We start from the raw sequence: 17,893 nt of genomic DNA, 5'->3' as shown, positions 1-17,893 counted from the left end.
ATCAAACCATCATGATAAGTTACACCTATTTCTCAGCAATGACATGTCAAAGCATGTGCAGTGTAAACGGTATCCTGCTCAAATCCCCCCCCACAAAATTCCAAGAATGAGACATGCCATTACATTTTCCATTAAATCAAAAGTAGTTTATTTAACTTTGCCTTCTCTGTATAACTTTATTATAATAAGACACTTCTCTGCTTGTACATTTGCTCCCTTGAACTAAAAATGGCAACAATTGTTTGTGGGAATGTAAGTTGGGGTAGACAAAACGTAGATACATACACGTGTGTATATTACGGTTCCATTAATAAAACCATAAATGGTAAAAATAAAATAAAAAAAAGTTTGAATCACTCCAGGTACCTCAGTAATGCTGAAAACACAGTACAAACTTTGAGTATCTTTTCTCTCTCCTGGAATCCACTACTTGTGTGTTTCTTTTAACATGGGTACATAAAATAATGCGCATATCAACATTAAGAGTTAAGGAGGGATGAAGGACTCTTTGAGCCAGTGTTAAGTGTTCAGCTATCAGTAACAGGCATGGCAAGCTGCACCCATGGGTGTGTGTTCATGCTTAGAAGTGAGAGAAATAAAAATATGTCCAACTTCACTTGCCTGCACAAGAATGTATGATTAAATTACATACAACGGGAAGGGAAAAAAAACGGAAGAGGTTGTGTCCACTGCGAGTTATTCATTTGTACGGTGAACATATACACACAGCTGAGTGTATACATGTGGATGTATTTAGGAAACAGTAGAATTGTCTCAATGATATCGGTTAAAGTGTGGGCAAACAAAGCAGAAAGTGCTCGCCATTCATGTTAACCCCTCTGGTCCCCCACCCCCTTTCCCGAGTTATTACACAAACACCAGAAAACGCACACTTGCCACACACATACACACGCACGCACACATACACAAATCAAATGCCCTACTCACAACATCCCAGAGATGATCTTCAAACTGTATTCAGTATACAAACAAACCCCAACTTACAGCAGTGAAAGAATTGATGCAGGTGTATAAATCACGTTTTAGTTTACCGTGGCCACTTCATCTCTTTTACGAATGATTCAAACTATGTTTACACGTGTAATCCTAACCTCAATTTGATATTTTCTCAACACTCCAGGTCGCCATTATTCGTTGCAAGTAAAATCTTGGAAACCACGTCAACTGCGAGGAGACTCGCTGGACGCCAAGTCAGCACCGTCCTGAATTCAATTAGTTTGGGCTTCTGGTCGCCACCGTGGACTGCAACAGCCGAGAACACGCAGGTTATAAAATACTGCCTCTGACGAGCTCTTGGTAGTAGTTCTTTCGAGGAGGGAGGAGTCTCCACAAGAGCACAGAGGGGTGGGGTATAATGGCTCTGTACTCTGGGCCCAGACAGAGTACCTGTCCTCTTGCATTACATGTAACTTGGAAAAAAATATATAAAATTTAACCAAAAAGAAAGAAAGAAGAAACTTCAAACGTGGGTTTTTGTTATACTACAAGGAGTGCTTATTAGAACATATTCAAATACCTATTGACGCATAAACAATTTTTATGAAAGTCAAACTTTTCTTTATTCTATCATGACCTACATGTTCATTTAACATTTTTTTCCCCTCTTCTTACAAGACTGATGTGTATTTCATCCTCCGAGGAGAAAAGAAAACGAAAACGAGCGTTCCCATTAAAATGGGAGTCACTAAGGAAAAAACGGATGTTAAAATAAAGCCATTAAGATAGCAATTACAGTCTTCATAGGGTAAACAAAGCTCACAAATGACAGAATAAAACTTGGGGACACCGAGTTATGCAGAACCTCTGCAGGGTAAGGACGATGCTACGATGAGGCAGAAAAAGCCTTTATTTTCTAAAAAGGACCACCCAATAGCTAAAGAAATGTCAGAGCATGTCAACCACGTGGAGCACTGAGCAGAAGTACTTCAACTGGTCCTATCGCTCACAGAAATCAGAGAAATAGTTTGTAGGAGACCAAAAAGTCAGTAAAAGGAGGAATTGGGGAATTTAGATTTTTAAAAAAAAGGTATTTTAATGACCTGCTTTTTAGAAGAAAAAAACCACACACCCCTAACATTTCATAGAGGCTGAAACTCAACTTGACACACGGCCAAAAAAAGAGAAGAACAAAGACAGAGAGAGAGAAAACAAAACATGTTATGGTACATTGTTCTTGTTAAAAGATGGAGCTGCACTCTTTCCCTTTGTGGAGGGAAATAATGCACAACTGCACCACCTAATACCACCCAAGGCCAAAGTGTGGTAGAAATACACAGGTACATAAATATAAAAATGTGCCCAATCCAAACATTTTGCCAATTTAAATGTTTTCATTTTGCACACACATGACTGCATGTGTTCCGTCATATTTGTGCTTGTGTGTGTGTGTGTGTGAGAATGTCTTCTGACAAAACAACGTGCACCTCTCATTTGCAAAACCACATGCTTGTCAAATCCAACTGGGGGGAGATTATTGGGGGGAAAGAGGGAGGAGGGGAGTGAGGGGCACAATTGAACGGAGAGCAAGACGGACCAAATGGAAAACAATTTACAATAACGGATGGTAGTAGATTGATGCAAAGGAAAAGACATGACCGGGGCGGGGGGGGGAGGGGCTAAAGTGAATTTGAATACCATCTCCATATACTGTACAATGCACTAATATGCTTAGGGATGCCAACAGATAAGCCATGAAGTAATTATCAAAAAGGGATTGGATGTAAGAGGGGGATTTTAATGTGGGCGGGGCTCATCTGAAATGTTTTGGAATTTTTCCATCACTTCCTATTTTTCGGGGAGGGCCAGTTGCCACGCCGATCCCCGCGGTTACCGCCTCCATTACCGGGCCCGCCAGAGCCGCCACCAGGTGGTCCTCGTGGGCCTCTTCCTCCTCCCCCTCCCCCCCCTCCTCCACCTCCAGGGTTGACCCTCCGGTTCTGACGATCCATGCCAGGGCGCTGGCTTGAGAAGCTTCTTTTATTAGCCAAGGGCTCCTTTCCTGTCATGTCACGGTCGACCACGCCGCCGCCGCCGCCTCCACCACCACCACCACCACCACCACCACCTCCTCCTCCTCCTCCTCCTCCTCCGCCGCCACCGCCACCTCCACCTTGAACTTGACCTCCACCTCTTCCCAAGTGGTGGGGATGGTGAGAAGAAAGGGACTTTCCTCCTCCCCCATCCCTGTCTCGGAACTCTGTGAAGTCGCTGCTCTCGGAGGCGGTCTCCCACTCCTCGTTGGCCTGGTCCGAGTTCTGGTTGGTGAAGTCGGGGGACTTTGCTCCATGGCTGTGGTGGTGCTGGATGTGGGTCTGCCCAGCATTGCCCTGGTTGTAGTGGTGATGGTGGTGACTATTTGCATTGTTGAGATGCCCACCCCCACTGTTATTGTTGGCCGTTGGTGTGGCGTTGTTGTGGTTAGCATTTTGGGCATTGCCCGTCGCAGGAGCAGAGACCGGGGCTCCGTTACTTTCCTGAACTGAATTCAGGGCTGGAGAGGAGGGCCTTCCTCCCCCGATGACTCCCACTCCTCCGTTGATTCGTGCGGCGTTCTCTTGCTCCTTCAGTTTTCGGAAGCGGGGGGGCTTATCCTGCTGATGCTGGGATCTCCCGTGACGGCGACGTCTAGGCGGTCGCTCAAACCCACTGGGAGGGAACCCACGGTTAGTGGGAATGGGGAGTGTATTCGGCCCTCCAGAGTTTGGCGTTGGGTTGGTTGAAGCTTGTTGGGTCACAACTCCTCCATTTTCAGTGGCAGATAAAGAGACGGGCGCTGCAGCGGGCAAAGACGGCTGAGGGGGATTGGACCCCTGACTTTGACTTGCTTCAGCTATCTTGTCTTTCTTCTCTCCTCCATTTCCTCCCCTGCCAAAGTCTTTGGGCCCAGAGGTTTGTGGCGGGCCTTGTTGCTTTCGAGCCGAGGCCGATGACTTGGAGGTGCCACCGTGAGCTGCCGAGCTGGGTCCAACTCGGTGTCCCCCGGGTTGTCCTCCAACATTGCCACCACTTCTGTTGACATTTCCTCCTCCATTACCTCCACCCCTGCCCCGTCTAGAGGGTACACCCCTGGGAGTGAAGACACGGGCCTGGGAACCTCGAGACGGTGCAGATGACATGTTGCTACTGCCAGTGGCGTTGGCATTATCAGAGCCATTCTTGGTGTTGGGTTTCTGGTGGTCTTCCTTGTCTGAGTGACCCATGTCACTTGCACCACTCTCACTGCCAGTCTCTGAACCTCTCTCCCTCCTTCTCTTAGGGATTTCCTCATACTCTGAACCCTCACTGCGTGTTTCACTCCGGTTCCTTGCCCTGGCTGGGTTATGCTGGGACCGATCTTGACCATGTCTGCCACCGCCCCCCTCGGCCTTGGACTCGTGTTGGTGTCCTCCGCCAACAGATGGGCGGTAGTCTCTGCTGCTCCTGCCACCCATTCTGCCCCGACTGCCACCAGTGGGACCAGCGGCAGCCGTGTAGGTACCACGGTATCCACGGCCACGCCCATAGAACTCTCCCCCTCGTCCACGACTGGCTCTGCTGCCTTTGACAGGGACTCCATGGTTGTGGGAGGGACCCCCTCCTCTCTCAAAGGAGCGGTCCCGGTCCCTTCTGGAGGAGGACCCTGAAAATCCTGAAGTAGCGTCTACATCTTTGGGCCCTCTCCCGCCCCCGCCCCCTCCTGTGGATCGTTCTTTTCCAGCATTCCTGGGTTTGGCTGTCTGGGTTGGTTCATCTTTAGATGGAGCAGATGTGTTCTGGGTGGTGGAGTTGTCCTGCTTCATGGAGATGTTTTGGCCTCCATCTTTCTCTTTCCCAAAGCTTGTTTTCTCTCCTGCGTCAGCTTCCCCTCCGTCTCTTTTAATGTCCTTAAGCACTGGTTTCTTAATGGGACCAGCCCTCCTGTTGGCATTACTGCCTCCCGTCTGGTGGGAGGGTTTGTGGTCCGATGGAGTGTTGGAGGAGTCTTCCCCTCCACGAGAGTTGTTCCCACCTCCTGTATTGGCCCTCCTACCATGAGAGGACCCCCCACCTGTATTGCTGCTGCCAGGCCGTGGACCCCACTGGGTTTCGGTCTTGTGTTCCCGTCCCCCTCTTTGGTTTGATTTAGGATGAGGGTGGTGCTGCTGCTGCTGCTGAGTATGACTGCCATGTTGAGTGGGAGGTGGGCTAGAGGCTGAATGGGGAGCATATGCCGGCCCAGTTTTCTCCTGCTTTGCATGGCTGCCACTGCTAGCACTGCCACCTCTTTCACCATGACTGTGCCCGACACCAGCTTCACTCTCTCTCTGGGATGGTTGATGATGCAGGGCAACTTTGACATTGCCATCTTCCCTGACAGAAGAGGAGGAGGAAGAGCAGGAGGATGAGAGTGAAGGTTTGTGGATCGGGGGAGAAGAGTCTGTCTTCTTAGCAGCGGCCTCAACAACTCTGTCTCGGCTGTTCTCCGGCTTGTGGGGCTGGAGAGAAAAGTGAGGCTGCTGAGGGTGGTGGCCGTGATGGTGGTGGAGATGAGAGTTACTCTCAACCGGCGGGTGTTCGCCACGACCGTTGCGATCGTAGTGAGGGTGTGCGGCTGCCCATATTTGTCCCTGCTGAGAGCCTCGTGAAGGCCCTTCTTCCTGGTGGGTGTAGCCATGCGGCTGATTTCCCCTCTCGCCCCTCTGGAGCTGCTGCTGCTGCTGGTGGTGGGGATGCATCCTTGCACCCTGGTCAGAGAAGTTGCTGAAGTTGCCACGCCCACTCATGTAGTGATGAGGGTGGCCGCCTCCCTGGGCCCCAACTTGACTTCCAACTGGAGGTGGCGTCTGATTGGATGTACCAGAGGTGGCGGTGGGCTGCTGGATGGGTCCCAATCCACCCTCCCGCATGCGGTGTGGAGGAGTGTCACTCCTAGGATATAGAACATATAAAGAATACTGAATTAATCCGTCGAACTCAAGGGTCAGTTCACCTATATTACAAAATAACCTATTTTGCCTTATCATTTGAGTATTTGGAGTATATGCAGCATGTAGAGTTTGGACATTATTATTTACACCTGTACAATCTAAAGCAATCCATTAAACAGCCCTGAAATTAAAAATAAAAGAAAACCACCTCTATTATTTTTCCCAGTACATACTGTAGAATGTCTTTAACTTAAATCTCCTTGTATATCCATACCTGGGCCCTTTGGCAACATCATCATCCTCCAAAGCCTGCTTCTGCCTGAGGGGTGATGTTAGGCCACGGCCTTCCCCTCCGCCAGGGAATACCTCCTGCCCCCAGGCCAGCTTAGGATCCATAGGGGGGGTCCCACGGTGAGGGTGCCCTGGGTGCTGTTGCTGTCTGTCAAAGGGGTCTGAACCAGATCCTCCTGAATCAGACCGCTCACGCCCAATAAGCCCTGTAGTAGTAAAGAAATACTTAAGAAAATATCGACTCAGATACCGACAACAAAATAAGACGACACATTATTTGAACAGTGAAGTTGTCACATCCACTCACCTGATGGGTGCATGCCTGCTGAATAGTAGTCCATAGGCGGAGGACGGCCCTGCATCATACGGGGGTCCATGTAGGGCATCATCATCCAGCGAGGGTCGAAATTCATTGGCAGTGGTGGGGGTCGAACCATATTGCTGGGTTGATACATGGGTCCACCCTGCTTTGGTCCAGGCCCCGGCTGGGGTGTTGAACCTGGTGAAGGACCCTGTTGAGGCTGGGGGGACAGCTGGCTTTGTGAAGCCTGGCTGTGTTGATGCTGCTGCTGTTGTTGTTGTTGTTGCTGCTGTTGTTGTTGTTGCTGCTGCTGTTGTTGCTGCTGCCACTGCTGCTGCTGCTTCATGAGCTGCTCCTGAAGAGACATAAAAGGTGAAATAGAAAACATAGCACCCAGGATATTAAGGACAGAAATATCAAACATAATTATAGGCACGCCAGCATTGGCAGCAAAAGATCTGTGGTTAATTATTCATAAATCGCTATAAATAAACAGGAGATTCATCAATACATTTCAAACTCATCTAGAATGCTAATAACATTTAAGCAAGTACAGATCCTAACCTGTTGCTGCCTCTGAAATCGAGGTGGAAGAGACTTCTGGTACTTTGAGTAACCCTGGCCAGGAGGACCACCGGCTTGGCGTCCTGCTCCCCCTCCAATGTTCTCAATCTTCACTGGGTCGACTCCTCTTTCACTTCCACTTCCTGCACGAATATGCGGAATGAACTCCTCCTTATTTTCTCCTGGTGAAGGTACGTCCACCGTAGGCTGCTGTGGCTGTGACACAGTCGGCTGAGGACACTGTTGGGCTTCTGAATCAAGACACAGTGGTAGAGGTTGAATCAAAGCTTTTTATCAAGACATGGACGGTTTATTTGAAACGCCATATCACAAATCAGGAGTCGAGAAAGCCAAATAACATGTTAGTGATCCAAGCAATTTGCACCCGATGAACTCACCTGCGCTGGAGTCATAGATACTGTTGCTGCTGGCTCGCTGCGGGTCACCAACTCCAGGACTGGACCCCGGCTGGACAACTAGCACTGGAGACTCTTCAGGGTCCACACAGGGAGATGGAGGCTGGCTGATGTTGGGGGAGGAGGCAGAGGCTGTAATAGATGGACTAGGGCTGCCTGCTGGGGCAGCTGGAGAGTTTTCATCCAGACTGGGGCTTTTACAGCTGCTTCCACCAACTCCTATGGTGCTGCCCTGCTGCTGCTTCTCATCCAGCCTCTTTAGTTTCTCTGCGCAGGCTGCGCGCCTCTCATCCTCCATCCTGCGCTCTTCCTCATCACGGCGGCGACGAGCTCGCTCCACAGCAGCAGAAATCTCAGTGGAGGACTGCTTCCTGCGCTGACGCCAAGTCTCATCCTCATCATTCTCCTGGGGGCCAGGAACCAATTGGCCTGGTTGTGCAGGAGGAGAAGGGCCTCCTGGTGCTGCCTGAAGCTGGCTGGGGACCAGTTTTGCCAGGCCTTGAGAGGCACCCTGATTTTGGGGACGATCCTGAATTAGAAAATATGATTGCTTCATCGTGCAGCTTTCAACTCTCTAGATGACATCACTTCATGAGAAAAATGTTCAGTGAATGATTACGTCGACCGAAAACAAAACTCAAGGAGGCAAAAAGCAAACTTAAAACTAAAGATGACTTATTTATAAGACCTGGGGCGGTGGATGAGATAATGATAGAAATGATTTGTCTATGAGGCGCTATCCAGATGGCTACCTGTCGGTAAAAGCTGAAAGGCCCTTGTCCAAGGAGCGGCCCTGGTGGGGGGGAGGACTGCTCCCGGGGACCACCCAATCCAGGCCTGTGCCCCTGTATACAGGCAGACAGTTAGCCATGCGCGACCATAGTAATCTACACTGACAAAAACCCACATGCACGCACATACACTAACACATCTCTGCCTACAAGTAAGTCTTCGCTCAACAGAATGTCCAAATTATTTTTGGACATTACATCTTTTCCCAGCTTGAGCATGGCCTGTCTTAGGCAACACCCTGTTGCTACTGGTTAGCACACTACCTGGTAGTTGTTTGGTGCTCCCTGGCCTCCCCAGCCGCTGCCTCCCTCCTCAGCCCGTCCTGGCTTGCTAGATGGTTGGGGGCCATTATCAGCATTAGAGGGAGGAGTGCGGCGGCTGTCTCCGCTGCTGTCCGAGGCTCGAGAGCGAGAGGTTGCAGGGGGGGCATCCTGGGACCTCTGCTGCTCACTGAGGACAAGATCAACTTTTGTCAAACTATTGTCAAATATAATGACAATTCTGCAAAAAACAACAACTTTCTTGTGAATATCTGAAGTGATAGCATGCTGAATGTACTTTGTTACATACCCCAAGTCATTGTTGCTCTCGGGTTTCTCCTCTTCTCCCTCTTCATCTCCTTCATCGTCACTGAACTTCAACTTGGCGGAGTAATCAATCTCCTCATGAGCCCCTGTTAAGCAAGACAAATACCATCAGAACCATGTTCAAAACAAACATCCATTCAGCACATTATTCATCATCCTTCACTTGTATAGACCCAATCCTCCAACCTCTCCTTCTTAGCCCATCATAGTGACTGATTCAGCTCGAGTCAGCAGGAAATATGATATGCAGAATCATCTGCAAGGTTATAAAGCATTAACCTGACTTTTGAGGTGAAGGCATAGTGGTCAAATTCCCTTTAAAATGTTCCACTCATAAATAAAAATAGTGTTCCGTCTTCCATCTGATAAATAAAAGATTTTGAGCATGTTGTGTACATCAAAATGTGATTCAAGATGTACATGTTAGTTGCATATCGGTGAACCAGCTTTTTGATTTACCTGCCCAGCCCTCATCTCCATCATGGTCCAGCTCGTCCAACTCCTTCAGGTCATCCTGCTTTAGGATAGGTGGTCGCTTCACGACCTCTCCCCCCATATCACGATGGCCTCCCTGACCCCTGCCATCGTGACCACCCTGCCCACGAGAGAACCTGAAAGAGGAGAGGCGGTGAGGGGTATATTGATGGAACAAAAGCCATGTCCGCCAAATGACAAAAAAAATGGGATTCACCAGGTGAATAAACTGAAATAAAGTAGCACAACCTAAGCCGTACAATCATTGGCAAGAAACATACCTTGGAGGCCCTTCCCCGGGTGCCGGGTACCTGAAGGGCCCCTGAGGGCCATAGGGGCCCGGGAAGGGCATGTACATCTATAAATTGAAATAAAATATAATTAGATACAATTCAGATACAATTATCTATTCATATAATCAGGAGAGCTATTTTAAAGACTGAGTTTCTTATTTCTTTTCCATGCTTACGTCTGTTATATTTTTGTTGACAACAGTGGAAATCGAATTAGCAACTCAGTTTAACTTGGTTGACTGCTTCATTCGTTACTGCAGTAGTCTATTGCCTGACGTATGCAGGAATCATATTAAAATAACAAATGTCATAAAAAGGAGGTGCAGCCCGAGTAAATATGTATAAGCCCTGCAAATACACGGCAGAAAAACAGCATGCATTATCGTACTTTTTATTTATTTATTTTTTTACTCGAACATTGCCTGAAACCAAAATAAAATCAAAACTTACGAAGGGAGGCATGATCCCTCGGTATTGGGGAAACCCAGGACCAGAGGGCAGGGATAGGGCGGGGCTGCCTGCGGGAGGGTTCCTAGGTGGCCCATGGGACTGAGAATTTGGAAGGGGGACCCCAGTTGCCCCATCCATCATCAGAGCCCCAGCAGTGCCACCCTCCAGTGCCCCCTCCCCAGGCAGGGTGGGCGCCAGGGGGCGGCCCCCACCATCCCGCCAATTTGTAACGTCTGAGGAGAGTGAACACAGGAGAGGGAAGAGCGGTCAGTATGCTTTAAAGCAGGGGTCCCCAACCCCCGGGCCGTGGCCCGGTACCGGTCCACGGCTTGGTTGGAACCGGGCCGCGGAAAAAAAGTGAATAAATAAAGTTTTTTTTTTTTTTTTTATCAGTCGGAAATATATATTATTTTGAAAAAGGACCGGATACACCCGTGTGTACGTCTGAGCCGCGTTCAGGAGTCTTAAAGTTCGGGTTCATCACTGCAGGCGAGTCTCACGCGCCGAACCCTCTGCTCGCGGCACAGTGACAAAGAATCTTAAAACATATTCAACCTGCTCAATGAATTCTGTCACTTCAGGGAAATGACAACTGTTTTCAAGTTGGCCGATAAAGTCGCTGCTGTGTGGGCGAGTGAACAGCGGAATATTCTACATGTTTCAGACGTTGACCGGGTGGAAGAGGCTTTTAAAAGAGTTTGAGCGGTACTCCAACCACAAAAGACCCGACTGCAAAAGAATAGACCTGCAACCCATTAGTAAACAAACCCACCCGGTGAATCGAGCCCGTCCGAGCTAGAAGAAAATGTGTTCGAGATGAAAATGACGGTGGCCTTAAGGGACATTTCACACAACAACTCTGCCGGTGTTCTAATGACAGCGACCAGAACTCGGTTAGGAGCAGCGGACCAAACACACGTCTGTGTCGCCGTCTCCATCAGCGGCTCGTTGCAGGTAAACAAGCGCACGGCTCACACTCATTTGGCGTAATGATGAGTTGTTGTTTTGGCACTTTATGCCCTTCGTATAATTATATGACGTCATATTTATTACGTCATTTATATTGCCGGTCCGTGAAAATAATTTCTGACACGGAACCGGTCCGTGGCTCAAAAAATAGAATATAGAATATAGAATAAACACTTTTATTAAGGGAATAGTTTTCTGCATCTCTTAACCCCCACCTTAGTTTTAGTACAGAGGGGCATGCGAAGCGCCCGGGAAGCACTGGGGGGTTCAGTGTGCCTTGCAAGGACACTGACACTAATGGGGGGGGAGCGGGGGAAACCCACCACAACCCTGCGGTTGCAGGACGGCCCTCTTACCCCACTGAGCTAAAGCCCCACTGGGGACCGCTGCTTTAAAGGGGTATTCAACTAAAATTCACTGAGGTCCAGTTAGAGAGAATGTCCTCATGCAAAGGTCTGAAACATCACAATGTCAAATTTGCTCATTATTATTTTGTGCCATATGTATTGAAGTAGCCAACAGTTGTATTAACGTCTGTATGTCAACTGAACAAATTAAATAAAGACAGTTCAATCCAACAATGTCCAAACAATATATATTATTACAGATTTCCAATTTAAATGGAATGAATTTTAAATAATACATACTCTAATAATGAATACATTAACTTCTTTTATTTAAAGTAAAATAAAGGCTGGAACTAAAAGAGAAATCTTTTGAAAAATGTGACTTAAAATATAAGTACTTCATTTTAGAAAAATTGGTTTAACTAAATTGTCCTGCAGCTTTAAATTCAGTTTATTCATCAATCAATGTATTGGATATTAGATTGTTGTCATCTAAAAGGGAAATGTGTGTGCAGGGACTTTATCTGTAGTTATTAAACCACTTGTTTCAGCTCATTTCTCCTCTATGTTACCATCATTGATGGGCAGTTAATCCATCTGTCAGGATTCTGATCATATTTTGCTCTAAGGTTTATTTTTCTGTGCCTTCATTTCTGATGCGAGTCGGTACGATTTCTCAAAAGATCTGTGCCTTGTCTCGAAGTGGCGCTTCACATCGCTGCTTTTAATAAAATCGCTGAACATGAGACATACTGCCTTTTAGTAGGTTGTGGGAATAATAAACATATAAGAGTATGTACATTTGTGGTTAAAGGCTCTGATTAAGATGTCACCATTTTTATTTTTGGAGCGGCAAGTGAAATAACTTCTCTAACTCTACTTTTTCATCTGTCGGGTCTTAACGGAATACACGTGTGATTGGCCGAGTAGCATCACGTGAGATGTTTTTCAACGTGTAAGATTGGTCGGTGTGTTTCCTGGACTGCTGAACTAGAGCCGTAAAGGCTAGAAAAGCTGAAAGCCGGTTAAATAGAAGCGATCCATGAAAAATAAATAATTATCAATTAGATATCGATTTTTGGTCCAGATAAAACAGCTCCTGGGTCCGGACGTGGTCTGCCTGTTAGTGAACACTGCTTTAAAGGCTTTGTTTCAAATGGAATATATATATGCAAAATCAATACTTTAGAAAGACAACACATCCTTTCAAACAAGCTGCAATATCTGGAGTACTATAAAATAGGAATGGATCCAAGTTTTCCCGTTTACATTATTTTTTAGTTAATTTTTAAGCGCATACTAACCACAGCATGAAAAAAACAAATACATAAGTATTTATACACTTGTGCATTTGCAAACAATACAAGACTAATTCATAATTAATAGGCAATGAAAAGTGGGCACTCACTCTGGGGGCGGAGGTTTGGTCCGGGCCCATACCACTGATCTGCAGTGCCCTGTTCTCTGCCAGCTTTGTCCTGGTCGCCAGCCGCCTGCAGGGTGGGAAATTCCTCGCGAGAGAATGGCGACTGTAGGTTTAATACCTTTCCACCTGTAGAAGACAGTGTGTTTTTGTTAAAGAGAGGGCCATGTGTAAGGAAAAGCTTATTCCAGTATATTTCTTATGAGACATATACAACAATTAGGACTCACCATCCCCTTGTGTTCCATGTGTAACACTGGCCTGTGCCCAGGACCTTGCCCCTACGGCCTGGGTTGAAGCTGCGGCCAGAACCTGACAGGGAGGACACGCACGCACGCACGCACACACATCATAAATGATCTCCATTATCAATTCTCTTGAGAGATTTTGTATTTATTTAACTGGGATGGTCTGTACCTCGGAAACTGGTGGGGTTCTCGGGCGGGTCGGTGCAGGTGTCGGTGAAGCCACAGGCTGCTGCAATTCCGGCTGCGGTGCTGACAATGCATCGGTACTTGGAGAGAAAAAAGAAAGTGTCACAAACAGGAGGTATTAGACAAGATATCATCAGGAAAAAGTAAAAGAGATTTTCACTCTACCAATCGTAAGAACTTTAATAAGAAAAAGTTGAAAATGTGTGCAATTGCTTTAATGCTAATGGGGGGTATTTACCTCTTTGGGTCTGCTTGTTCCTGTTTGCTTGCCCATCCTGTGCCGTCTTTGGGAACGAGCGAGATGCGAGGATCGTTGCCTTTGTTTTCTGCCTTCAGACTGGGCAGGTTGGCAGGGGGTGGCATACGCCGTGCGGAGGCAACTTTACCAAGAGACTGCAGGCCATGGCGGGGGGGAACTTATATGGGGAGGAGAAAGGAGTCATTAGCACAGATGGACGACTGAAACCTGAGACCAATTAAATCTTCTGGGGCAGGGAGGTTGCTGATGACAGGGATGGCGCTTGCTCGATACACAATTAGGATGCTGAACAACCAACAAGGCTAGCAGCTTGATAGTTACAGTCCGGCGAATCTGATGAATATGGATTATAAAAATCCTCTGAATGTTATTAAAAAACCTTCAGGAAACACACTTCAATTAGAGTTTACGGAGAAGTATGAGGAAATTGATGCTCACAGAAGCATGGAAAAGACTTCAGATTGAGAAAAGTGAAGCTGTGCTGAATATCAATCCCTCATGCGTTTCATCGAGGCTCTTAAAAACCACAGCAGTGCATGGCTTCACTATGTAGGAGGAGGAAGTCTATGGTTTGGAAACGGGGAGCTTCTGAATAAATCATCGACTAGAGACTCAGCAAAGAAGTCAAACAGTGTCCACAAGTAAGCCTCTGTCTCAGGCTCAGTGGCTCCCAGGCTCCACTGACACCTTCTAGACCATGCGTGAATACGTTGTACGTCTACAGATAATAAACATTTTAATAATGAGTGTCATTTGTTTCTCTCAGAAAGACAGGTGTAAAAGCCTACAAATAAAAAGTCTAATACATATACGTGATCCCTGAATAATATTAACGGCATCAGCAAAACCAGGTCGGCAGGCACTTGGGAGATGCAGCTCATCATCAATTTCCTGTATTGGAAATCAGCACTCCAGCTGTTAGACAGCGGGCTAATGCATCAAAGTTGTGGTACTTTGTGTCAGGAGACAACACAGCGCAGCCAGGCACTGTAATCACACAGCCAATGGGTAAATACTACTGTGAGTAGCAGATCTGTTACTTCAGCCCTGATCTGATGAATTACATAACAGGTCGCACATCTAGTGACCAAACAAAAGTGGCAGATTAGAGCCTGAGTGGCCAGAGATATTGAAAACTAAGACACTGGGTAGAAAGACAACAAGGCCAGGATGTATGGTGTATGACAACGACAGAAACACAGAACCAAGATACTCACCAACAGGCTTTTGTGTTTCAAGGCTCTTTCCTTTGTATGTATCAAACAGGTTGAGAGACGCATACTTGGTTTTGCCTTCCTTCCCCTTTGCAGTTTGCCCAGAGCGCTCTGACATTGCACTGTCCGCTCATTGAGTATGGTGAGCCCTGAGACTGAGGAGGGGAGAGAGGGAGGCAAAGACAGACGGGGAGAGATTTGACACCAGCTGAACACAGAAAGCGAGAGTAAACGTTCTGATTGTACAGGCAGGCATTCAAAACAACGAGCAAAGCAGAAACTACTTGAACAAATCAACATATCTTGAACAAATGTAATGTTACCCGTAAGATTCGAATAAGAGATTGGACAGCTGGATTTATGTGGTACGAGTCAAATGATAACTGACAGGAGAAGACATTTGAGTCCTCACAGAAGACACACTCATCCATTTCAACAAATGATCAATTCATAAATCAGATACGTGAAATAACACAATTGTATCCTCCACACCGAGGCTTTTTCTCTTGTGAGTACATCACAAAGACAGTCTATAAAACTACACACATGTTCTGTTGATCGTTATGCACCTCAGTTCTCTAAATGTGCAAGTTAAATAGATAAAATAATTGAGAAAACACCTCTTAATGCATCTATACAGACTGCCATTTTCGTATTTCGCTGTTGTACATTTACTTTGCTCCGGCCATGCTGCTGGCAAAGCCCAATTCTTACTGATACACTACGAAAAGTGCGTTGGTGTTATTGTGGCAGTTACATCGACATTTGTGCAGCTTTCCAATTAAAAATGTTTGGGGGGTGGAATAGTACTGGACGCGTCCTCTTTCTCACACACATTTGAGCACGGAGATGTTCAGCATTATGCCAGCATAAATACCGTGAACAGACCTCGTGCAGCAGATGACTACACACCTCATCACAGGAAACTATACCAACAAAGAGGAAAAACTGATCCATGGTCTCTATGGCAACGCATGATAAATTATATTCTTCTATGCCTTTCCCTGGCAACCAACGTGAACTAATTTTACTGCACATCAATAAAACAGAGATGACATCTGTCCAATTCAGAGGGATTTGGCTGTATCCAGCAGGTTAAACAGCTGGCCCCACTCCAACCAACTTCCATTAGGAGCAATTACTGAACAGATGATTCTCCTCAGATTAATATGCAAAAGATAACATTCGTAATTACATCCACTTGCTTTGAATGATGTGATGAAAGGATGCAAGACAATCCATATGGTGCATGACCATTTTGTAGAGCTGAATAACAAGTCAAATGTAATAGATAGCTGCAGCCAGGCTCATACCAGCAATGTGATGAGCAGTGGAGTAACTATGTTAAGTCAAAACAGCAGACTGCACGCATCCCTATGTTAATGACCACTAAACGACTCGAATGTCGTAAAGTCAACTGCATGTCACTGCGCACTAATAATCCTGATATTCACAAATCGCTTGATGTCTGCAATACACATGTGATAAGTGTATGAAACAACAGACTACCCTGCAGCAGCACTACATTGTGCATTAGTAGACAGATGAGATTAGAACATTATGTCGTGGGATGGCTGGTCAACTACATGTTGTATGGGGATTAACGGGGACCAGCAGCTACACTAGCGAGCCACAACTGCAGCAACAAAAGCTAAAGCCAACGATCAACACGAGCCTATTTGGGGGGGGGGGGGGGGGGCAGCTGGTAGCTTCGACAGTAGCAATTACAATGACCATAAATATGTAGAAACGGAAACGGCCGAAGCAACAGACGTAACAGCACAACGATATGTGTTCCAGTGCTAACGTCGGACGGCTAACACAAGGCCCCGGTGGTCACATCGGGAGGGGGACTGCGTTGATGTTTCATAATGCATTCTAGACCCCTTGCGGTAGCAGTAGCTTCTTGCTTTTCAACTATGTGGAGGTATTACGTTATTGAATTTCACCTAAGGCGAGACTGAACGCGTGTGCGGTTGTTGCTACGTCGATGCTTCTCTGTGGTTCGCAGGAGACGCAGAAAAAAAAAGGTTTTATTGGGAGAACAAAACAAAATGGCGGCGGTGACAGGCCCGGTGCATTTTTTACGTTAATATAACCGGTTGTGAAGCACAACTCGGCTCAAACTACGTCTACGTGCGATCATAAAGCTACCGTTACAATACACTGACGGTGTGGACAAACACAGGCGTATTGTTTTGAAAAATACATTGAAACGGACACCAGTTAACGCCAACTACCGTCAGTGTTAATTGACAAGCGTGAGCTCGAGCTACACCAGCTCGCTGTCTTCGAGGCTAATGCGTTTATCCGCCGACATTAGCGTTACAGCGTCCAGTGGGTCGCTGGAGCAGATAAACGATATTATGTGGCTACCGTTACTTCATCAACGAGCCCACCGAGCAGCTCGAACATTAAAACCCGTCCGCACACTATTACACTCGCTCTTTTGATACAATAAACGCGGTAGCTCACCACTCAGCTCGGCTAACTCTCTCGCCACATTAGCAACAACAACCGAGACACTTTCCACAAAGATAAGACCGTCCTTCCACAAAACACCCTTTCGGGTAACGTCAGACTACCTCCGTGTCAAAGGGCACTGGTACTTTCTGCTCGAGGGCAGCGTTACTACTCGGTGTTTGCGTGAACCATGCTACATTTCCCGGCCACTGACCTGGTCTTGTCCCGACTTGTCTCGAGGTTGTATCGCAGAATGAGGTTAGCTAAGCTATCGCGTAGCTTTCAAGCAAGTGACCCAGCTAGCTAAGCGCCGTGATCCTCCTGCATCGTCAAACACACACACACACACGCACACACACAAGGTCTTTGCAGCAGATCGCGCCTAATAATTACGAGCAGGACTATATTTTTGATAGTGAATGGGATCGGCTTACTTGCGCTACTTTTCCCTTTTTCCCCCAAAAAATAAATGAAAAGTGTATTATTGGACTCGATCCGTCATCTAAGGAGCCGTCAACGGCTCCTGGGTAACGTCGGGATGTGGTAGCCGTTTGGGAATGAGCGTTAATTATGTGACTGTTGGTTTAAAAAACGCGTCAAAATACACTTTAATGGGACAATTATCATATCCTCGAGGCCTGAGTGGGGATTTATTAGAGGGGAGTGGTGGCACTCAAGATGTTAATTTATCCACTATCTCTAGACTGTCA

The 17,893-nt window shown here is 46.8% G+C and overlaps 1 protein-coding gene across 1 annotated transcript; it reads right to left on the bottom strand.

The window, feature by feature from the left end:
* Nucleotides 1-119: 119 nt before the first annotated feature.
* prrc2a (proline-rich coiled-coil 2A) lies at nt 120-16,334 on the bottom strand. The gene is made up of 16 exons (XM_056412061.1): nt 14,724-16,334; nt 13,486-13,663; nt 13,231-13,327; nt 13,044-13,125; nt 12,799-12,942; nt 10,075-10,307; nt 9,613-9,689; nt 9,317-9,468; nt 8,841-8,943; nt 8,534-8,720; nt 7,461-8,007; nt 7,063-7,313; nt 6,505-6,853; nt 6,181-6,403; nt 3,149-5,907; nt 120-3,085 (listed from the first exon to the last, which is right to left on the bottom strand). Exons 1-16 carry the CDS (start codon nt 14,836-14,838, stop codon nt 2,799-2,801), a joined length of 5,784 nt encoding a protein of 1,927 aa, XP_056268036.1. The 5' UTR covers nt 14,839-16,334; the 3' UTR covers nt 120-2,798.
* Between the last annotated feature and the right edge of the window lie 1,559 nt (nt 16,335-17,893).

This window comes from Pseudoliparis swirei, chromosome 1 (genome assembly GCF_029220125.1).
Source record: "Pseudoliparis swirei isolate HS2019 ecotype Mariana Trench chromosome 1, NWPU_hadal_v1, whole genome shotgun sequence".
In the NCBI taxonomy this organism is placed as follows: domain Eukaryota; kingdom Metazoa; phylum Chordata; class Actinopteri; order Perciformes; family Liparidae; genus Pseudoliparis; species Pseudoliparis swirei.
Note: the sequence above shows the minus strand (reverse complement) of the source record. Positions and strands in the feature narration are given on the sequence as shown.

What these genes read in the sequence shown, in the direction of transcription:
- prrc2a (XM_056412061.1), bottom strand. Translation starts at nt 14,838, where the DNA reads ATGTCAGAGCGCTCTGGGCAAACTGCAAAGGGGAAGGAAGGCAAAACC. An exon ending in GAACCCCACCAGTTTCCGAG is followed by an intron (nt 13,126 to 13,230) that starts GTACAGACCATC and finishes CCTCCCTGTCAG; the next exon opens with GTTCTGGCCGCAGCTTCAAC. An exon ending in ACCAAACCTCCGCCCCCAGA is followed by an intron (nt 10,308 to 12,798) that starts GTGAGTGCCCAC and finishes CACTCTCCTCAG; the next exon opens with ACGTTACAAATTGGCGGGAT.